This window comes from Onychomys torridus, chromosome 4 (genome assembly GCF_903995425.1).
Source record: "Onychomys torridus chromosome 4, mOncTor1.1, whole genome shotgun sequence".
NCBI classification, from domain to species: Eukaryota; Metazoa; Chordata; class Mammalia; order Rodentia; family Cricetidae; genus Onychomys; species Onychomys torridus.
Window position 1 is genome coordinate 69,477,222 of NC_050446.1, and position 22,899 is coordinate 69,500,120.

The 22,899-nt window shown below is 46.1% G+C and overlaps 1 protein-coding gene across 1 annotated transcript in view; it reads left to right on the forward strand.

The window, feature by feature from the left end:
• Positions 1-21,976, forward strand: part of Ptprj (protein tyrosine phosphatase receptor type J) — a 141,799-nt gene extending 119,823 nt beyond the window's left edge. The window contains exons 11-24 of the mRNA XM_036184263.1: positions 1,860-1,991; positions 3,671-3,881; positions 3,993-4,117; positions 4,989-5,076; positions 7,190-7,231; positions 8,029-8,037; positions 8,151-8,238; positions 9,421-9,511; positions 12,270-12,343; positions 12,435-12,569; positions 14,463-14,582; positions 18,024-18,184; positions 18,850-18,985; positions 21,479-21,976. Of these exons, the coding sequence (XP_036040156.1) occupies positions 1,860-1,991; positions 3,671-3,881; positions 3,993-4,117; positions 4,989-5,076; positions 7,190-7,231; positions 8,029-8,037; positions 8,151-8,238; positions 9,421-9,511; positions 12,270-12,343; positions 12,435-12,569; positions 14,463-14,582; positions 18,024-18,184; positions 18,850-18,985; positions 21,479-21,637 (1,571 nt within the window). The 3' untranslated portion in view covers positions 21,638-21,976. The remainder of the gene's footprint in view (positions 1-1,859; positions 1,992-3,670; positions 3,882-3,992; positions 4,118-4,988; positions 5,077-7,189; positions 7,232-8,028; positions 8,038-8,150; positions 8,239-9,420; positions 9,512-12,269; positions 12,344-12,434; positions 12,570-14,462; positions 14,583-18,023; positions 18,185-18,849; positions 18,986-21,478) is intronic.
• The last annotated feature ends 923 nt before the right edge of the window (positions 21,977-22,899 follow it).

The following is a 22,899-nucleotide window of genomic DNA, read 5'->3' on the forward strand; positions in this document are numbered from 1 at the left end:
TCACAATAAGGACTCTCTTTTTCTCTCAAATGTAGCCAGCCCATACCGCTGTGACCCCCATACTTATAGAAGAAGACTTAAAAAGCAACAGCATTATTGTGTATTTAGTCAGGACTTATTTCCCTGGAAACTATTGACAGGAGCCTGAGTTGCTTTAGGGGAAGAAAAGACCACATACTGTGCAGGGCTCTCCTCAGCCAACCCTTCACATCCATTCCTTTTCTCTCTCCTCTTCTTCCCCCACTCCCTGCTTGGGAAGAATTGATTTTGTTTTGTCTGTTCATTGCTCCCCTGTCTTTGCCAAACTTGTGTTTTAGTTCAACCAGTGGGGTGGTGGTGTTATATCTTCCTTCGTGTTTTTGACTTTTAGATAAGTATTATTCAGGGCATAATAGTATTTCTTCCAATTTCTTAAGAAGTAGTCCCTCTTACTTGAGGGACCTGACTTGGAAAGTGGTTGAGGTCTTTTATAGACAGAGGCTCAGAGTAGAAAGTTGGACCCTGGTTTGAGTTCAATTTGTCCCATTTACCAGTCATGTGATCTTTAGAAAAGCTAATTAACCTTGCTAAGAGTCTCAGTTGTAAAAAGGAGAAACAGTACTTAACCAGTAAGCAGGACTGCTGTACTGCACATTAAATAGTGGAGACCACATGGCTGCTCAGGTGTGTACTATACAGTCTCAGGGAAAACACCATGCATGGGACTCCCTAAAGTTGTGTGGCCCACAATGGTACCCTGCCCCGTAGCACACCACTTTGGCTTTGTAGAACATAGTGGACATTTCATCTCCCCCTCTGTAGCTCCGCTTTCCTTGGTGTCCTCTCTGTACACTGCTAAAGAACAGAGACCAGGGCTGAGTCTGTGCTTCTTGGGCTGGGGATAACACTTGGCGTAGAGCACAGGAGCGCATCAGAACTAGGTATCTCTGGGTTGGGGCTGTAGCTCAGTTGGTAGAGCATTTGCTTAGCATGCATGAAGCTTGAGGTCAGTCTCTGGCACGGCATAAATTGTGTGTGACAGCACCCACTTGTAATCCCAACACATGCAAGATGGAGGCAGGAAGCTCAAAAGTTTGAGGCCATCCTCCCTATTATAGGGGGTTCAAAGAAGCCTGAGATATATGAAAACAAACAAAAAGGAGGAAAAAAGCTGAACAGATATGTCCGTACATCATTTTATGCAGCAATTCTCATTTTTTCAATTGGTGATTTCCTTTTGTAGATGAATATTTATACATTTATGAACTTAACACAAATTAAATTCAGAGTTGCATCGTCCATGAGTTGGGAAGTATTGGAGGAAAGGAGAGTTGGGGTGAAAGTCTTTGCTGGGTTTGTTTCCTGTGGGCTGTGGGGGCGGGTAAGTTTAGATTTCAAAAGGAGGAATGGGAAGGAACCGGTTTCTGGAGTTGCAGTGGGTAAGCTATGAGAGTGTAGTTGGGGCGGAAGTGTGAGATCCTTTCTGACTGTTATCAGCTGGAGAGCTGATGGTAAACGTGGGGACATCTGTGGAGTCATTGCTGGAGAGCTGATGGTAAACGTGGGGACATCTGTGGAGTCATTGCTGGAGAGCTGATGGTAAACGTGGGGACATCTGTGGAGTCATTGTCATCTGGCTTGTTCAGGATCCAGGTCTCTGCACAGTACTTACTCCCTTCCTGCTTCTTACTTTGGGATATGTTCTGGATGAGCTCTGCATACAGCTTCCCGTACAGGGGCAGGTCTTCTTGGGCATGGGTAGAGATCTTCCTGGGCAGGGGCATGTCTTATAGAGAGCATCCGAGCACATTCTCTACTCGGTGGTTTCTCACCTTCTTTGGTTTTAAATGTTGGATGACTTCTGTTTTGTGTTGTTTTAGACCCACCGCCTCCAGATGGATCCCCTAATATTACATCTGTCAGTCACAATTCAGTAAAGGTTAAGTTCAGTGGCTTTGAAGCCAGCCATGGACCTATCAAAGCCTATGCCGTCCTTCTCACCACTGGGGAAGGTAAGGAGGGCCAGCATGGGTTCACTCGTGTGACATAACTATCCTGCTTACTTTTTTATTGTTGTGGTAAGACACCATGATCAAAGCAGCTTATAAAAGAAAGTGTTTACCAGGTTTACAGTTCCCGAGCGTTAGAGTCCATGATGGCGGAGTAAAGGCATAGTGGCAGGAGCATCTGAGAACTCACATCTTGATCCAAAACTGGGAAGCGGGTGTATGTGTGTGGGGGTGATGGCACACACTGGGTCTGATGCTTGAAACCTCAAAGCCTACCCCTAACGATACACCTCCTCCGACAAAGCCGTATCTCCTAATCCTTCCCAAACAGTTCCACCAACTGGGGACCAAGTATTCAAATATCTGAGCCTCTGGGGGCCATTCTCATTTGAACCACCACTGTGAGTGATGCTGTAACTGTGAGGCACATCAGCGACTTCAGTGCATGCCTCTACACGGCACTGTGCTTTGGCACTCACAGGGAAGCAGGGGCTTGCTTGATGCTCGAATCAGTCAGGTAGCAAGTAACTTCAGCTTTCCTGGCCACGCAGGCTGCTCGGCTCTCCAGCACCTTTGTGGTGGTATGAAAACATGGATGGAAAATATGAGAAGGATAAGGGTGCCCATCCACACAGCTGTTTACACACAGGTGGTGGCTAGATTTGGCCCATAGGCTATCACTAGCTAACTTAGGATGCCTTGTTCTTGAAAGCAAGCACAAAATGATGGCACTTACTAGTGGGACTCTGTGAAGAACATCTAGTGGGTGAGAGGGGAGGGGAATTAGAATGACTTTTCTGTGCCACTTGGAAGGGAATGATGTGAGAGCATCTCTGGTAGCTGCATTGGGAATGTTTTACCCAGGGCTGGGGAGAGAGCTCACTTGGTAAAGTACTTTCCTTGCACAGGCCCTGAGTTCTGTCCTTAGAACCGGCATTAAAGAGAGGGCGTTGTGACATGCCCTTGTGATCCTGGTGCTGGGGAGGCAGAGACTGGAGGATCCCTGAGCTCCCAGGCCAGCCAGCTAATTAGTTCGTGAAGTTCCAGGCTAGAGAGAAACCCTGACTCTGAAAAGGTAGAAGGTACCTGAGGAATGATTCCTGAAGATGTCCTCTGGCTTCCACACACATATGGATACACATGCGTACAAACTAGCTCACACCTATGTACCTGCACTCCAGTGAACCAACATTAAACAAAATGTGCAGATCTCTTTCTTTCTCTCTGACTTTTAAAATTTTGAGTCTAAGCCCTTTGTCACTGAATTTGTTTTCAACAAATTCCAAACTCAGAGCCATGCTGAGTTAAAAAAAAATCCTGTTGCATGGTTACCAGGTCGGTCAGCACCAGCCGGACACAGGAAAGACAGAGTTCTTGGACCAGGAGATCAGGGCTAGGAATCCAGCTTCACAGCATGTGCAGTGTGGCTTTGGGCAGGCTTCTGCTAGTGCTCTGCACCTTCATTTTTCTTGCTTGAGAATAGGGATCATAAAGCTTCCGGGGCAGACTTGGGATGAAGTGGTGTAAGCTGAGAACTAAGGAGTCACCTGTCCCTGAGCTGCTTGAGAGACAGTGGTTCCTGGCATCGCCGCCGCTCAGCACCTGTGTGGTTTCTGAGCTATTTTATGACACTTACATCTTTCTGCTGCCACCCATGATTTGCCTCTGTGTTCCTTTCTTAGCCGTCGAGCCTTCTGCAGATGATTTGAAGTACACATACGAAGATTTCAAAAAGGGGGCCTCAGATACTTATGTGACATACCTCATAAGAATAGAAGAGAAGGGACGCTCTCTGGGCTTGTCTGAAGTCTTGAAATATGAAATTGATGTGGGGAACCAATCCACCACCCTCGGCTATTACAACGGGAGGCTGGAGCCGCTGGGCTCCTACCGGTAATATGGGTCTTTGCAGTTGGATGCTGAGCCTCATGAATTTAAGGTTCTGTGTACTAAGGTGGTAGATACACCCCAGTTACCTTATTTTCTCCTTTGTTCCTTCCATAGGGTGTGTGTTGCTGGCTTCACCAATATTACCTATAACCGTCGGAATGATGGACTCATCAATGGAGACGAGAGCTATGTGTCTTTCAGTCCTTACTCGGAGGCCGTGTTCTTGCCTCAGGATCCAGGTAGAGGGAAGCAAACATCAGTGCGGTGGGTTTTCCACCTCGTGTCTGCAGAAGCCTGCTGTCCATGCACCTCTTGCAGGCACCTTGGAGGGTAGAGGTGCCTGGTTTTCTCCTCTCAGAAATTGGCATATCCCTTGACCTTTGGGCCAAGCCTAGCTCCCCACTCTGGTGTGTTCAAAGGAACTGCTCCCCACTTCTCCTCTCAAACCACCCACTCTTTTTAATCTACAGATTACTTAGTCCTTTGCTTTCTAAGTGTCATTTGTGGGCCCATGTGCCAGCAAACATGTGACTTAGTTTAAAGAGTCCTTGAATGTCGACATTAAAAGATGCTGCAAAAGTTGTCTGTATTACAGAGTTAGATAAGTGGGAATTTCAGGGACCCAAGGTGAAGATTCCTTTCCTCCTCTAGGATGGAGACACAGTGGCTGACTGGTCTGTTCATTTGTTTATCATAACTGCTGAGTAGAACAGATAACCTAGAAGCAAAATTCAGGGAGTCCCTACTCCTCCCCTTAAATAGCCCATAAAAAGAGAGGGGGTTCCCTGCTATGTGTGTGGTGTTGTAAGGGCTTGTGCTCATAGATGGTTGGAAAAGCCACTGACCTTGCTCTCTCAGTTCACTAAATTTGCAACTGAACTGAGACCTAGCCAAGGTCTGTGATGTTCTCAGGACCATCCTGCTAACGGAGGGCTCAGGGTGAAGACACCAGCCCTTGAAAGCTGTTGTCCAAAGATACTTTCTTCTCCCCTCTGTGCCCCATGCCCTCTTCCTCCCTGAATTCTGTGTGGGTCCTGGCTGGTTGTTGATGTAGTGCAGTGTCCTTTGTGAACACCAGCTGACATGCTTCTTGGGGGGGACCTTCTTCAGGCGTCATCTGTGGAGCCGTGTTTGGATGTATCTTTGGTGCCCTGGCCATTGTTGCTGTGGGAGGCTTCATCTTCTGGAGAAAGAAAAGGTAACACTGCTTACCTCATCATCATGTGCTACTGTTTGAGGAAACCTTTTATTGTAAGGAGTTGCAGCCATTTGTAATATCAGAAGGAAGCGTTGAAAGAGCGCCCGTGTTCTTCACTCTCGTCATCTGGCCAGACTTTTTCCTCTCTGACTCTAGCTGGGTGATTTGATTCCAAACCTCACCCCAGCCACCACATGAGACCTACACCCCTGTGCAGGATGCTGCTTTGAAGCCAGGATGCTATGAATGTGTTAAGAGTTTCATATGATTGTAGAGTGGGCCGAGTTCAAGCTTAGATTCCACTCTCCCCAGCTGTTGGAAGTGGCTTAGCCTTACCGTCCTCCTCTGTGGTATGGGAATGAGTGTTTGGCTCAAGGAGCTGAGGAGTGCTGACCAGTGTCTCACTCCATGTCTTGTTACTCATTATTTTCTTTCCCCCACCACCCTATGTAGAGTTAGTGAAAAGGAGCAGTTCTGTTGTGGCCGCTCTCTGCTTCATGGCCTTCCTGAGGCTCTGCAGGTCTTAAAAGACCCGCTAGGGATGCAGCATCAGTGTTGGAAACACCAAAGAAGAACTTGAACTTGGTCTTTGCCCTTCCCCTTGCCTGACGGTGGGAAGCCTGTTGTGTCAGTTGGAATTCACTGACTGCCAGATGCTCCTAGCTGGATATTCCCACCCAGTATTTGGCTTTCTCGACATCCTCCCCTGGTTTGTTTGTTTTTTTGTTTTGAGACAGAGTCTCGTGTATCTTAGGCTATTTCAAATGTAGCGGAGGATGACCTTGAATTCCTCATCCTTCAGCCTGAGATTATAGGCATGTGCCACCCAAGCCTATTTTCACAAGAAAATAGTAGTTGGAAGATAATTTCCCCTAAGTAAGTCAGATACAGTTGCTTCTCTTCATATAAATTAAATCTTTTAGAATTAACTGAAAAAGAATCAGAACCTTGTGCAAAACCTGGAATGTCCAGTAGTCAAGTTAATAGGGCACAGGGAGCCAGGTCCTAGCAGGAAGCTGGTGGGAAGAGTCAGTTAGAGCCACACAGTGGCACCTGTCTCAAAACAACAAGTAAGCCACCACCAAACCCCAAATTCAAACCCTTGGTGTAAAAAAATACCCACAAGAAAAGCAAAGAAATTCGGTGACCCATAATTACAGCAAGTCTGCTCTTACCATTTCCATGTGATTATGACACTCACCCCAGCTGAGTCCTGCTAGACACATTCATGTCTAACCCTGTTTGTTCACGTAAGACCTGATGGGGGCTTCATTTCAGCCTCGTTTTACATAGCTACCAGGGGTTACCGTCATTTATTTAACCATTTTACTGATATTTGAATTACTTTTGACTACTTTGTACCTAGCCTTTGGGCATGCTCAGGATTATTTCTCTAGGCTAAACTGGGTCAATGGCCATGCCCCAACCCCCCCCCCCCCCCCCATTTTGGTACATGCTGCCCAGTTGCGGTTTGTTTCAGTACCAGGTGAAGGTGAGCCAATGGTGCAGGTGCTCACAGTGGCAGTATTGGATCTGACTCTCTTTCAGGGCTGCTCCCGCCTTCGCGTTAGTTTACACAATGGCATTTACAGTAAGGGAATGGAACACACACACACACACACACACACACACACACACACACACACACACACACGAAAATTCCTAAAAGTTGCTTGAATAAATATTTGATTCTTCTCAATAAAAAGAAAGTGTAAGTTTACAGATTTTTAGTTTACATTTCCTGTTTGGCCTGTTAGGCTGAGTATTAGTAAGCAGGTTGATGTCGGTGGGCACTGGTGAGCAGGTTGATGTTGGTGGGGCACTAGTGAGTGGGTTGATGTCAGTGGGCACTGGTGAGCAGGTTGATGTTGGTGGGGCACTAGTGAGTGGGTTGATGTCAGTGGGCACTGGTGAGCAGGTTGATGTCAGTGGGGCACTGGTGAGCAGGTTGATGTCGGTGGGGTACTGGTGAGCAGTTGATGTCAGTGGGGCACTGGTGAGTGGGTTTTAGTGTGTTACCTGATCCACTGCCTGGTGTCTGTGGCTATGTGAAAGGTGGCAGAGCAGGATGAAGGGCTTTGTCTAATGTCCCCTTTTCCCCCTTTCAAAACAGGAAAGATGCCAAGAACAATGAAGTGTCGTTTTCTCAAATTAAGTAAGTCTGAGTTACAAACTTATTTTAAGGTTCTCGGTCCCCCGTCTGTTCAGTGACTGGCTAAAGCATTTTTTGATCGGAATAGCTGACATTTTCCCTGATTGGCCACAATCATCTGGAAGTCCTTGCTGATTTCTGGGAGGAGTCTTAGTTTTACTGTCCTCCTGAGGTCCCTTTATTTTTGTCCCCCCGTGCTCTTCGGTTTTACTAATAAATAGGGTTCTCTCTGTGTGTGTCTCATGTACCTGTGTGTGCAGGTGTGCGTTCCCAGGAGTGCTCAGAGGCCCGAAGGGGTGGCTCTGCTTTGCTGTGTTCCCTGGAGACAGGGTTTCTACCTAATTTCAGAACTATGCTGGCACCCAGCAAGCCCTGTCATCCTGTCTCTGCCCCGATTGGGCACTGGGGCTACAGGTCCATGTGGCCACACCTGTTTTTATGTGTGGGTGCTGAGGATTGGGGTTCCAGACCTAGGCTTGAGCGGAATGCTCTCTGACGCACTGAGCTATCTCCACAGCCCCCACCTCACGAAGGTAATTGTCACATTTTACAAAAGTCGAGTGGATTATCGAGAGCTGAGGAAAAAAGTTATTTCAAGACACAAATATAGTCAGTTGTAGGACAAGGCTGCTTTTCTGATTTGCATTTCTTCAATTGTTGTTTTTAAAATAACTACATTAATCTGCATCCCTCACCCGTCACTCTGTCTGGCTTTGTTCTTTTGAGTTGATGCTTACTCCTAAAACGAGCACATCTTTCTAATTGATTAATTTTTTTTCTTTTTCCTTTCTATGTTGAAGACCTAAAAAGTGAGTAGCTTCATTTTTATATCTTTTTATTTTCTGTTTTGAGTATGAACTTAATTGAATGAAAAATAAGCAAAAATAAAAAAAAAACCCAACACGTTGTTTTGTTTTCCTAGGTCCAAGTTAATCCGAGTGGAGAATTTTGAGGCCTACTTTAAGAAACAGCAAGCTGACTCCAACTGTGGGTTTGCAGAGGAATACGAGGCACGTGGTCGTAAACTGTTTTGTATTATGGTAAAACTTTGGGTGAGAGACAGCCTAGAGGGGAGAGAAGATTGTACCTGTTCCTCTGGGGCACCCTGCTGTTGGCTAGAAAGCTCACACAGACCTTTACTTCTGGTGGAATGAATATATGTTTCGTCTTGAGGATACCTGAAGATTGTCCAGAGAGAGACAGAAATGGGGGGTTGACGCTAGGGGACCTTTAACTAGGGTCATTGTATGAGCAACAAAGAAGCCAGATGGGCCATTCGGAGGTCTGGGGCTTGACAGCTGTGGGGTCAAAGCTGGCCCTGGGTTAGGCGTGTCTTTACTAGTCTCTTACCTTCCAGGCTCTGCTGCTTTCTGTTCCCCAAACTAGCTGAGGAACTGTCCTCATCAGAAGGTGCATGCCTCCTGCCCCCACACAGTGCCCTGTTGCAGAGTCTACTTTTCACCCCTAGAACCTTGCCCACAGCTCCATTACAGTCTGTCCTCAATGCCGACACCGCCTCTCCCGATTCCTCAGATCCCACAGGAGAACTCAGTCTCTATCTGTGTTGCATTTGTCACTATACTCTCCCATCTCTGGCCTGTGTACCTCCTTCTGCCTTGCAGGCCAGTGACTCCTGACTACCTAGCTTCTAGAAGGCAAGACCCCTCCTTTTCCGTTCATTTTTTCCCTCTAGTTTAGTTTCTTAAGTGCTGCCCCATCAAAAGACCATAAACTGGGTGGCTAAAGACAAATTTACTGTCTCACTGTTCAAGAAGCAAGAGGTTCAAAACCACAGTGTCAGCAGGACCTGCTCCCCCTTAGCCTTTAGGGGAGACCCTTCTCTGCTTTTCTCAGTTTCTGGAAGGCACCATTGTCCCTTGGTTTGGGGGGACCATGGCTTCCACCACCATCGCTACCAAGAGGTGTTTCTTCCCATGGGTCTGTGTCTCTGTACCCATTTTATAACATTACCCTATTAGGTTAAGGACCCACCCTGTTCCAGTGTGACCTCATTTTGACTTGATGGCATCTTCCATGGCCATATCCTAGAAAAGCCTACTCATAGATATTGGAGGTTCGATGCTCAGCATCTCTTCCCAGTTAGCAGTAGTTAATCTGTTCTGCCTCTGCACTCTTACTGTGTTCTCCCCTGTGCCTGATTAAATATACAGCTCACTTATTTTTGTTTTCAGGATCTGAAGCTGATTGGAATAAGTCTGCCTAAATATACAGCTGAAGTAGCTGAGAACAGAGGGAAGAATCGCTATAACAATGTCCTGCCTTGTGAGTGACTTCATCCCTGTCTTCCCTTTGTCTGGCGCTGGCCATCACTTCTTGAACAGTAGAGAGGTGGAGAATCAATGATACCCACTTGCTGTTTCCACTATCATGCGGCACCAGATACTTCTACAACCATGTACCTAGTGTGAGCCAAGTACTCTATGAAGAGTTACTATATTTAATTTAATCCTTACAGCCTCGGCTTGTAGAATAGGTGGTAGAATATTCGTTTCACAGATAAAGAAAATGAGCCACTGTGGTAGGTGACCTATTCAGAGTAGCAATTCTTATTCTAGTCTGTGTTCTGGATGAAAGGAGCAGCAGGAGAAACAGGTCCAGGGTCACACTTTCTCCTTGCCCAGATCTTTGATTGGATGGGCATGTTCTACAGCTAAATGACAGTCACATTGAAGTCCTTTCCTGCTTTGGAGAATTGCCAATGTCTGTACTTGGTGCTGGTTGGTTTTGACTCAACCTAGAATCACTTTGGAAGGAGAGACTTAGTGAGGAATTGTCTAGGTCAGGTTGGCCCATGACATGTCTCTGGAGGGTTATTTTGATTGTTAATTGATAGAAGAAGACCTCGCCCATTGTGAGCAATACCATTGTGTAGGCAGGGAATTCTGAACTAAGAGAGGAGAAAGCTTGCCGAGAGAGCAAGCAAGCCAAGGTCCATTGTTTGTTCTCTCTCTGCTCTTGCCTGTGGACATGATACTTTAAGTTCCTGCCTTGACTTCTCAAGATGGATGGGATCTGGGATTGTAGGCCATGTAAACCCTTCCTGTCTCCTGTGCGCTCTTAGTCAAGATGCTTATCACAGCAAAAGAAATGCAGCACTTACCCAACAAGGCGAGAGCAAGCTCAAGTATAGAGGAGGGTCAGTAATGTGAGCTGGACTGAGGGAAGTCTGTTAGTGTGGGAATAGGGCCCGAGAGGAGTGTCAGTGGGTCTTAGCCATGCTCTGATTGTCCTGAAGGTGCTTGATTTGGGGGGCAACTTGCCCACTATTTAATGACTTCATCTTTTGAAGCCGTGCTATAAACTTGTATTTTAAACTCTGTATTTTTTAAGTCATGGGTTCCTTTTCTGTTTCTTTCCCCTTTTACTTGTCAAGGGGGTCTTGGCCCTGATCAGAGAGAAGTGTTTTTGAAACCATGCTGGGGGAGCTGCCCTGCCTCTACCCTTCTGAGACTCAGACCTTTGGTCAGCTCTTGGAGAGCTGCTGCTACTGTTCCTCCTCCTCCTCCTCCTTTTTGTCCTTTAAATTTTTTCATTTATTTTGCATACCAACCACAGTTTCCCCTCCCTCCTCTCTTCCCATTCCCTCCCCCCACCTCCCATCTATCCCCCATCCACTCCACTCCTCCTCCATTTAGAAAGGGGCAGAACTCCCATGAGTGTCAACAAAGCATGCCATATCATGTTGAGGCACTACCAAGTTCCTCCCACTGCATCAAGGCTGGGTGAGGCATCCCTGTATGGAGAATAGGTTCCAAAAAGCTAGCTCATGTTCCAGGGACATGTCCTGATCCCACCACTAGGGGGCCCCACAAACAGACCAAGCTACACAGCTGTCACCCACATGCAGAGGGCCTAGTCGGTTCCTTGCGGACTCCCTAACTGTTGGTCCCGAGTCCATGAGCTCCCATTTGCTCAGGTCAGCTGTCTCTGTGGGGTTCCCTGTCATGATCTTGACCCCCTTGCTCATACGATCCCTTCTTCCTCCATCAGCTGAACTCCTGGAGCTTGGCCCAGTGCTTAGCTGTGGATCTCTGCATCTGCTTCCATCAGTTACTGATGAAGGCTCTATGATGACAGGGTAGTCACCACTCTGATTACAGAAGAAGGCCAGTTCAGGCACCTTTTCCTCTGTTGCTAGGAGTCTTAGCTGGGGTCATGCTTGTGGATTCCTGGGAGGTTCCCTGGTACCAGGTTTCCCCGAAACCCAAAATGGGCTCTTTTATCAAGATATCTCTTTCTGCGAGGTGGTTGTGGCGCACGCCTTTAATCCCAGCACTCGGGAGGCAGAGGCAGGTGGATCTCTGTGAGTTTGAGGCCAGCCTGGGCTACCAAATGAGTTCTAGGAAATGCGCAAAGCTACACAGAGAAACCCTGTCTTGAAAAACCAAAAAAAAAAAAAAAAAGATATCTCTTTCATTACTCTTTCCCTTTGTCCTGCCTCCAAGTTGACCAGCCCATTCCCTCATGTTCCCCCTTCCCACCCCCAGTTTACCCAGGAGATCTCATCTATTTCCTCTTCCCAGGGAAAACCATGTGTCCCTCTTAGGATCATCTTTGTTACCTGGCTTCTCTGGGGCTGTGGGTTGTAGTCTGGTTATCCTTTGTTTTACATCTGTTATCCTTTACATCTAATATCCACTTATTAGTGAGTACATACCATGTCTGTCTTTCTGGGTCTGGGTTACCTCACTCAGGATGCTGGTGAGATGGTTGTGAGCTGTGAATATGGTTGCTTAGCACCTGCCCTGTTTGAAGCAGACACCCAAGTCTGAGAAGGTGCTGAGAACACAAGCTGGCTGCCAGGCTGCCTCGGTTCAAACCCTAGTTCTCCTCAGACTGTCACTCAGCTTCTCCGTACTACACTCAGAGAATCCACAGGGATCGGATGAGGCTGTGAGGATAAAGTGTGAAGCCGCGTGTCAGCCAAGGGCTGCCAGTTTGTACTTCTAAAAATTCCCTGTGTGCAGCTTTCCTGAAACCTGCCTTAGAATGAGGACCTTTCTTTCTTTTAATGCCGCAGATGATATTTCTCGAGTCAAACTTTCAGTCCAGACCCATCCGACGGACGACTACATCAATGCCAACTATATGCCCGTAAGTGGTGGTTGCTCTCGGCCCCAGGGCTCCGCTCAGTCAGAGCGTTTCTTCCCGTGCCTTTGGTGATGACTGAGCTTTCTATTTCTAGGGCTACCATTCCAAGAAAGATTTCATTGCCACACAAGGACCTCTACCCAACACTTTGAAGGATTTTTGGCGTATGGTTTGGGAGAAAAACATATATGCCATTGTTATGCTGACCAAATGTGTGGAACAGGGAAGGGTAAGTATCTTTTGAAAAAAATATAAATTAATTTTTATTGTGGTAGGGGGCATCTTAAAATCCATTTGTCTTTGAAAAAGCACTTTTCCTAAACGTTGACCCCCTTCATTCTTAGAAAAGGGTTCTGTATCTTTAGCTTTTAGAGAGAAGGTTTTTAAAAAAAAATCTATTATGTTCCTTTGTGAGCTCATAGTATTGTCGTGACTGACTCTGCTGGAGTTAGTGAGTGGACGGAACTGGATTAGTGCAGTGCACACTGTGGGCCTGGAGCCAGGTAGCCGAGACCACACGGCTCTACTGTTGTCGGCTCTGCACCCAGAAAGCCTGCCTGTCCCGTCTCTAAGCAACCAGCTCCTAAATCTCTGCTTTTCAAACTTAATTTTTGACACTAAAAGCAAAATTTCAGACTTATCCCCAGATGAATCCCAGAAGCCTTCTCTCTTCTTGTGTGGCCTAGATCCCTCCTGCCATTTCTACCACAGATTAAAGATCTCTTCTAGGAATAGAGTCTCATATTCCCATAAATAGAGATGAGTTGGAAAACACATGCTAAGTTTAAAAATTGTGTGCCTGAGGAATGAGAATTGATATTACTTCGTGGAGAATTATTAATTACTGTTATTTAGTGTTGGGATTGGACCTTGGCCAAGGCCTCGCTAAGCACATCCTCTGCTGCTGAGCAGTTCTCAGGCTATCCGTGTTTTGTGTGGTGTTTGTTTGATTTTGAGGCAGGGCTTCATGTAGCCCAGGCTGGACTTGAACTTGTAGCAATCCTCCTGCTTCAGCCTCCTCTCCTCTCCTCTCCTCTCCTCTCCTCTCTTCCCCTCCCCTCCCCTCTCCTCCCCTCTCCTCTCCTCTCCTCTCTTCTCCTCTCCTCTCCTCCCCTCTCCTCTGCTCTCCTCTGCTCTCCTCTCCTCTCTCCTCTCCCCTCCTCCCCTCCCCTCCCCTCTCCCCTTCCCTCCTCTCCTCCCCTCCTCTCCCCCCCTCCTCTCCCCTCCCCTCCCCTCCCCTCCCCTCTCCTCTCCTCTCCTCTCTTCCCCTCCCCTCCCCTCCCCTTCCCTCCCCTCCTCTCCCCTCTTCTCTCTTCCTTTCTTCCTTCCTTTCTCTCTTTCTCTTTATTCCTTTCTTTTCTTTCTGTCTCTTTCTCTCTCTCTCTATTTCTTTCTCTCTCTATTTCTTTCTTTCTCTTTCTCTCTGTCTCTTTCTCTCTCTTTCTTTCTTTCTCTCTTTCTTCCTTCCTTTCCTTCCTTCCCTTCCTTTTCTTCCCTTCCCTTCCCTCCCCTCCCCTCCCCTCCCTCCCTCCCTCCCTCCATTGAGGAATAAGAGTTAGTCCCTGAGCCGGTGATGCCCACTCCTCCCTGTCCGACAGAGCCATCTGTAGGGTGTCTCTGCCTCAGCCCTCCTTGTCGAGAAGTGGAGTTCTGACAGCTCAGTGGTATGGCTGCTGATGGCCAGGTGTTCACCAGGAGTGGTGCTGTCCTAGGTGGTAACTGGAACTTGTCAGACATCATTCCTTAAAATTATTATATTGTGTGTACGATGTGTTTGTGTGTGCTGGAGAGCGTACATGTCACAGCAAATACCTGGTCAAAGGTCAGCTTCCATGTGGTATCTCTGGAAATGGGATCTGAGTTCTGGACACAGGTCTTCAGGCTTGCACGGCAGCTGCTTTACCTGCTGAACCACCTCACAAGCTGGATTCGTTTCTCGTAAAGATTTGTTTCCATTGTTTGGAATTATTAGTGTATTGCAAATCTCTGTTTGGGTCAGACAGAGCCAGCCGAGGGACCGAGCAGTCTTGATAGCGGTCTCATGATTTGGCCTTTCTTGTGAGTTTTTGCTGATGGTGGGGTGTGACTCGTGTATTTTCATACAACCAATCCTGTGTTCCAGACCAAATGTGAGGAGTACTGGCCTTCCAAGCAGGCTCAGGACTACGGAGACATAACTGTGGCAATGACCTCAGAAGTGGTTCTTCCAGAGTGGACCGTCAGAGATTTTGTGGTGAAAAATGTAAGTCAAGATTGAGCTGAGAAAATGAGTGGATATGAATATGGGAGTGGTATCTATAGGTTGAAAATAACTAATATTTGATGCATGAGAAAAGTGCTTTTGCTTCTTTTTTACAGAATTAAAGTGCTCATGTCTACATGCTCTCTAAGAAGTCTCTAGCTTTACTTTTTTGAGGGGACTTTTATGTCCCTCCTGAATCAATGAGTCTTAGGAGCATGGCTATGTCAGTGACACTTTCCTTTTTTCAGGTGACCAGAGGCCTTTTGGGTCAACTGGGTAGGGATGTGCGTGGGAGGAGGTGCTTGCTGCTAGGAACATTTAATTCCATGGTTCAGATTCCAGGGCCTATGCACTGTCTTCCCCTTCTCCCAAAAGTTACAAAAACAAATCCAGTTACATCATACAGACATTCTAGGAGCTGAGTTCTTCTTTTCTTTTTTAAAAGAGTCTTTGGCAGTAGAGAAAGTGCTCTGAGTCACATTGATATCTACTGCTGAGCATGCAAATGGGTTTAACATTTTTCAGCTCATATTGGTGGTCTAAAAATGTTCATCCTTTTTGATCTGGTGGGCTCAAGTTTGAGTCTCTGATGTAAAGAAATAATGTGAAATTTAGGAATGGGCTCATTAGTTACAGATGAGCACTGTTTATTAGTTTATTAGTTATTAGTATTGACTATTAGCCACAATCTCAGTGTTGTTTATTTAGAAGGAACAGCTCCTTTAAGAAGTGAGTAAGCCCTGTGTCAATTTTCATTCCCTCTTAGATATTCATGTCCAGTGTCTGCTGTTTTATTATTACATGTTCTTTGATAATTTCATACATAGTCACAGTATATCTAGGTCATACCCACCTCATCAGCTTGATTTGTGGTGGTTGAACAATTAGGAAACCACATGTATAGCTAGCTTTTGGAGAATGGATAGCTAAACTCTGATTTATGGGCGTACAGTATCATCATCCAGCTTTAGAGATACTGTGTATGTAGATCACACAGAGCCGGCCCTTCTCCCCCCACTGCATTGTTCAGCTGTGAACTCAGCCAACCTGGGATTGAACATATTCAGAATAAAAATGTTGTTTGTAGTTAACATGTACAATTAGGTCCATCATTCCCTAAGCCATACCGTATAACAGCTATTTAAAATACACTAGGTAATACAGTTTAGAAATGATCTAAAGTATGATCACATGTTGTTGAATGACAGGGGTGTATTCTGAGGAATTTGTCTATGTGAACATCATGGTCTGTACTTAAACCTGGATAGTATAGCCTACTATGTACTTGGGTTGTGTAGTGTATACTGTCATATGTGTGCATGGCTGTGCACAGGAGTGTGTGTGTGCAGGTTGCATGCACACATGGTTGTGTCACTTTGGGAACCTGAGCATTTGCAGATTTTTCCTGGGGCCAGGCCACATGGATCCTGAGGATGTAATTTCCACAAGGAGATGTGAAAAGGTAGTGTCAATGCTAGGAAACAAAGTTTTGAGATAGTATCTTACTAGGTAACCAAGACTGGCCTTAAATACATGAACCTCTGCCTCAGCCTTAGTACTGGAGTTATAGGTTTGTGTTGCCCTGCTTAGCTTAGGGCGCACACACACACACACACACACACACACACACACACACACACCATAAAAGAAAAGCCTAGAAGTAGATTCAGTGGTGTTACATTTTAACAGGGGCTGTTAGATTGGGTCATAGTTTGCAAGGATGAACCTTAAACGTTCCTGAAGACATAGATGAGGCCTAGTATATGAAATCCTAACTTTTACTAGTTACTGGGCCTCAAAAGACTCAAGCCATAGGATATATTTCAGGTCCTCCTTTGGGGATGTTGAGCACACAGTGGCATGACCACCTCAGAAAGTAAGGTCACAGTTAGTGAGAAACCTTTGAAATACGCCATGCTCATGTCTGCTTTGCCTGTTTAAGTCGACTGGCATGTCTGTTATCCACAGTCGCTTCTGCTTGGGGTGCACCAGGGAATTGTACATAGAGTTGGCAAAATGATTAGAGCAAATGCTGGTGCTCTCATTGTGTTTCTACTAAGGAAACTACAGATTCTAGAGATTTCATGTTCCCCATTGAATCCTTTTCTTATTTTAGGACCCAGTATCGGCTTCCACATGGCATTTTCTAATTTTGTATGCATGTGAAATTCATGCATACATTCCCCTTTATAGAATGAGAACATTACCGATAGAGCTTCACTTCCTTTTGATGACACCCCTAGTCTGAGCCCTGCCCCCTGCCCACCTGCTCCCCGCCCCCCTGCAGAACTACTCCCAAGAAGTTCTACATTCCACTTTCCTTGTGTCTCCACCCTCCTCCCTGCTCCTCACAGCTGGCTTCTTCTCCCGGTAAACCCTTAGGATAGCATTTATGGTGTTGGTTATCTGCGATGTGGCTCCCCAGTGACCTCTCTCCTATTTCTCAAACTTTGAATCATGTAACTTTATTGATTTTATAATGAATAAACATTAAAAATTAGCTTCAGTGGTGGAGATGCTCAGTGCCCAGCTGTCGGGGGACATATGTAAGGTCAGGTACAGACAAATGGGTATAGTTGAACCAAGGACAGGACTGGCCCCAAAGGCAGAGCTTTGGTACTCTGGGTATGTTTGGTCTAAGGTGGAATGCAAACTGGTGTAATTGACTAGATTTGTTATAATAGTGTTCACTGTTCAGTGCCCGCTGGATGTTGAAATAGCAGACTGTGAGTCTCTCTCTTTCTCTGTGTGTCTCTCTCTGTCTCTGTCTCTGTCTCTCTCTGTCTGTCTCTCTCTCTGTCTCTCTGTCTGTCTCTCTCTCTCTCTCTCTCTCTCTCTCTCTGTCTCTCTCTGTGTGTGTGTGTGTGTGTGTGTGTGTGTGTGTGTGTGTGTGTGTGTTCCTTTCTTAGAGCTCTATAGTTCTAAATATTTGCTTGGTGTTTGCTGCTTGTATGTTCCATAGATGATCTGGAAAGCCCAGGACTTACTAGGTGGTTCTTGCCCAGCAGGTGCTGACCTAACCACACTTAGGGAAATGATTTTGGGATTTAAGGGAAGTGCCATTTCCAGGTGGGCTGTAGGATGGGGCTACTGAAGTTCCCAGGAGGAGCTGGTGTGTGGGTGTGGGGCTCTTCTCTTACTGGCTGATAGCTGAGAACAGAAGTGATATAAACTCAAAATTGAGCTGGGTGTGTTGGCTCCATGTGGGATGAGTACTGGGGGGCGGGGGGCCACTCCCACTTCCTCTGAACCTCTGCTGCATGCCTTTAGTGGGGGGTATGAAGCGCTTCCTTCCTGGGGATACTATGAGGATTTGGTGGTGGGGTCAGACGTGCTGTGACTGGAATTTCTGATCGGAACTGTTGCTGCCTGTTGTCCTGCTTGTGATGGAGTCGGGCATCCTTACTCTCTAGATCTCTAACTCATTTTGTTGGCTTCTAGGTGCGGACAAGTGAGAGCCATCCTCTGCGGCAGTTCCATTTCACCTCCTGGCCTGACCACGGCGTTCCTGACACCACTGACCTGCTCATCAACTTTCGCTACCTGGTCCGAGACTACATGAAGCAGATTCCCCCTGAATCACCAATCCTGGTGCACTGCAGGTATACACACACAGTTGGCAGCTCATGTGTGTGTGTGTGTGTGTGTGTGTGTGTGTGTGTGTGTGTGTGACACAACTTAAAATGTAATGATACTTATGAGCACCACCCTGCAGTGCCCGAGAAGACATGCAGTAGGCATTTGGAAACTCAAGGATAGTCTGCAAGAGGGGGCCAGGGTCTTCGTCCCTGAGCCGCGATACTATAGAAAGGAGTTGGTAAGCTACATAGCCTGTGGGCCAGACAGGGCTGGCTGCTTACATGTCATTTGCATTTGCTTTTCTGCTGCAGTGACATGGTCTGCTAGCCTGAAGATATTTGCCATCTGGTCATTTACAGAAAGGATGTGCACACTTCTGCAGTAGAACAGTAAGAACTTAGCATTAAAGACCACAGAATTAATCTAGAGCAGGCCTTCCTAAATAGGTGGAACTTTTTGTCCTAGGCTGCAGGGCCATTTGAGTGGCATGGAGTATGAGATGGTTTAGCAAGACGTTTTGTTTGGGACATTTAACTCAAGTTAGTTCCCTGACTTGCTTGAAGATGCAGTAGCAACAATGTTTGTGTTAGCCTCCAACAGTGATCACGGAGATGTGGACACTATGGGGGAACTGAGAGAGCCAAGGTGAAGGCAGCTGGTGTGATGAGCTCGTGTCTCTGTTTTCTAGTGCTGGGGTCGGAAGGACGGGCACTTTCATTGCTATCGACCGTCTGATCTATCAGATAGAGAATGAGAACACCGTGGATGTGTACGGTATTGTCTATGATCTCCGGATGCACAGGCCTCTGATGGTACAGACAGAGGTGAGGCCCCGTCTGTCTTTGATATTCTGCCTTTCTCATCTGTCTCTAAAACGTCATATGGAATCACATGCGGGGCTTCTAGATATTTCTGGCTCTTGGTTATAAATTTCTTTGCAGATCCTAATCTAAGTTGTAATGAAATCACCGGACACAATAGTTCCAATGGAACCACACATGCAGATAGTGTCAGGAGTCTTTACTGCTTCTGACTTTTCAAACAGTCTTCAAAATGAAGAGATTGTTTATTTTTATTTTGTGTGTATGGGTGATTTGCCTGTGTGTATGTCTGTGTATCACGGAGGCCAGAAGAGAGCTTGGAAATGGAGTTATAAGTCGTTGTAAGCTGCCATGTGAGTGGTGGGAATCAAACCCGTGTCTTGTGCAAGCCCTCTGCAGTGGTCTGAACTGCTGAGCCTTCTCTCCAGCCCTCAAATTAATCTTTTTAAGTCTTTCTGTTTGGTTTCCGATTTTAAATTTATAAGACATAGTTTTTGTTCTTTGTTTCTATGATGATCTGACCGTCTTGAGCTAACAGACTTACCAAACTTTAAGGGTGGGAAATAGCACATGACCACTGCAGCACCCATGTAGTAACTTACCAGCCTTGAGTGTTAAAGAATATCGATGGGCAGAGCTGTGGGAGGATGTCTGAGCTGTGAGAAAATGCTTCCCAGTGCTGTAAAGCTCTAGGATTTGTTCTTCCTAGTGTCCCTGGTAAGCTCGTGTCTGAGGCATGTTCTCCTCACAGTGTAGTGGGAAGGGGCTTCCTTAGAGCTGGAGATTCCCGGACCAGGATGAGAGCAGAATATTCATTTTGTTCCAGGCTGTTACCCTGTACCAATTTAGAAACTTATGAATATGTGCCGTGTTTGAGCCTAGCAAGGAGTGTTCTGGAGGTCTGGGTACATGGTGTGCCTTGGGGTGAGTTGCATGATTGTGAGAGAAAGAATGAATTTTTGCTTCTGTGTTAGATTTTCATTTTTTTTGCTATATATAGTTTTAAAGAGTGAGAAAAACCGAAATCTTATTATCTGTCTGCAGACTTCCCTCATCTCTTTTTTCCCATTTTTGTGTGCATGTGCGTGTGCGCGCGCGTTCGTGTGTGTGTGTGTGTGTGTGTGTGTGTGTGTGTGTGTGTGTGTAATTGTCCTAGATTACTCTTTCACCTTATTCAGTGATGCAGGGGCTCACAATCAAACCCAGAGCTTGTGAAAATTTGGCTGGTCTAGTTAGCTGGCTTGCTCTGGGGTCACGCCCTTCTTCCGAGGCCACACCCACTCAGCATTTCTGTGGGTTTTGTGGATCTGCCGTTTAGTCCTGCCCCTACATGGGTAATGCTCCTGACTGTGGATGCAGTGTGAACAGCTAACTGATGATCCTGCCACCATCCTCTCCCAGCTATGATGGGCTGTATCCCTTTTAGGCTGTGAGCTGGAAGACACCCTTTCTTCCCTTAAATTGCTTCTTGTCAGGAAATTTGGTCACGGCAGCAAGAGAAGGAACCGTCACTGCAGGACTCTGCACTCTGTGAACATGTGCCCACATACATATGTGGAATATTTGCAAAAAATCAGATCATGTTTTCCATGTGATACTTCCTTAGGAGGCTTTCTCTTATGGCACCTGGTTATTTTTTTCTGTGTCAGCATACTCTTCCTCTATTTAAACAGCTACCTGTAGATTCTGATACACTTGTTGTAATAGTTACTGTGCTGAAGTTTATTTGGCCTCATGGCTTGGGGTATAGCCCATCATGGAAGGGACGGTGTACCAATGAGAGTATCTTGTAAGTTATGGCAGCAGCAGGATGAGGTGGCTGGTCACATTCTGTCTGCTGTTGGGAAGGCGGGAGATGGATGTTGGTGCTCAGCTCGCTTTCTCCTTTTCACTTGCTCCAGACCTCAGCCCCTGGGATGGGGATACCCACATCCAGGATGTGTCTTCCCTCTTCGGGTAACCTTCTCTGGAGATGCCCTCATACACACCCAGAGGTGTGTCTCCTAGGTGATTCTGATTTCTTTCAGTTGATGATTAAGATTAATCATCACACTTCCCTAAAGAGTGGTCCCCACTCAGGTCCCCCTGATCTCCTTTAGCCCTTCTCCTCTTTGGAGGTTTAAGTTTACTCTTAATCCACACAGATTCTTTAACCGAGGAAACCTGGCTGGACTTTTGTTGTCTGAACATGTTTAAGGTTTATTTCCTCCGCATCTTTGTCCCACCCTCCCCAGGGCTCTGATGTCTCCTTGGTCAGCAGAGGTGAGGATGTCCCTCTGTTTAAGCATCACCGATAAAGAAAGCCATGATATGTGGTTCTGAGTTTCACCAGGATGTTCTTAGATCCCAAGATATGTTAATTTGAACTGTTTGCTACTAGGTGGATGGCATTTGTGGGTGATGTATATGGTGGTGGTTATTTGTTTGAAAATCACCTTGAGTGCTTATCCCTGGGACCTGTGCTTAATGATTCTCTCTCCTTGCCTTTTCTTCCAGGACCAGTATGTTTTCCTCAATCAGTGTGTTTTGGATATTATCAGAGCTCAGAAAGACTCAAAAGTTGATCTCATCTATCAGAACACAACCGCAATGACAATCTATGAAAACCTCGAGCCTGTGAGCGTGTTTGGAAAGACTAATGGTTACATCGCCTAGTCCCAAAGCCAACCCTTTCTGAAGCTAACCAGACCGTCACACCCACAGTGAAGGAGAATGCCCTGATTTGGACATGTTTTTATATGTCTCATTTCTCAGTTCTTTGTTCTGTTCTGTTAGAACTGCCTTGGAGGGCATGAGGCTGTGCGTGTAAAACATGGCAGACAGGGAGTTGGGGTTGTCAGGGGCTGTGGACAGGTGGTGTATAAATCAGCTGCATTCCTGATTACCAATGGGATGGGGTCGCTTTTTTTCCCCTTGAAAATTGTGGAAAACCAGGAAAAGTGAGCTATGATTTATTTTTCTTTTCCAAACTCTGGTTTGTTCTCTCTCTCTCTCTCTCTCTCTCTCTCTCTCTCTCTCTCTCTCTCCCTCTCTCCCTCTCTCCCTCTCTCCCTCTCTCCCTCTCTCCCTCTCTCCCTCCCCCTCTCTCCCCCTCTCTCCCTCTCTTCCCCCTCCCCTCTCCCTCTCTAATTTTTTTTTTAGGACTTTTATATGGTTCACATGCTAAAGCCAGGAATATGTTGGGTTGAATATATTTTAAGTATCAGAGGTCTATTTTTACCTACTGTATCTTGGAATCTAGCTGATAGAATACATGACTGTGGGTGTTTATCATGCAGGGAGGGGCACACTGTGCCTTTTCTGCATGGTTTTCTATTTGAACATGTGCCTTTTTTGAATTATGCTTCCACAGGCAAAACTCAGTAGATGTCTCTATTTTTATATTGAATCTCATAATTGGAATATACAGAATATTTAAATAGTAGCTTAGTATCAAAGGTCTGCCTTCTCAATAACATTCCTGTTCTCATTTGATTAGAGGAGGCGTTCTCTTTGACCCACCCTGGACATACATTTGTGCTCCATTCTTTTTTCTTTTTTCTTTTCTTCCCAGTTTTTTCCCTAAGACATCTGTTGGTGACATTTTCATCCCATTGGTAGGGTGAGAATAGAAACTGAAAATATTACCATGAGACTGTCTGTGGGGTGGGGTGGGGGGAGGGCGGGAGAAGCAGAATTGTCGTACCATGGTGTACACCCCTTCCCACCCTGTCTTCTACTTCCTCTTATTTCTGTCTTTGGTAAGAAGGATTATTTAAGGTGCAATATGTGACTTAGTGGTTCACGATGCTCTGGGTTTTTAGTAATGTTTTACTCAGGTTGGCATTTTATGTGTGTCTGTGTACATGTGTGTGTGTACATGTGTGTGTGTGTGTGTGTGTGTGTGTGTGTGTGTGTGTGTCTTTTATAGTGTGGTG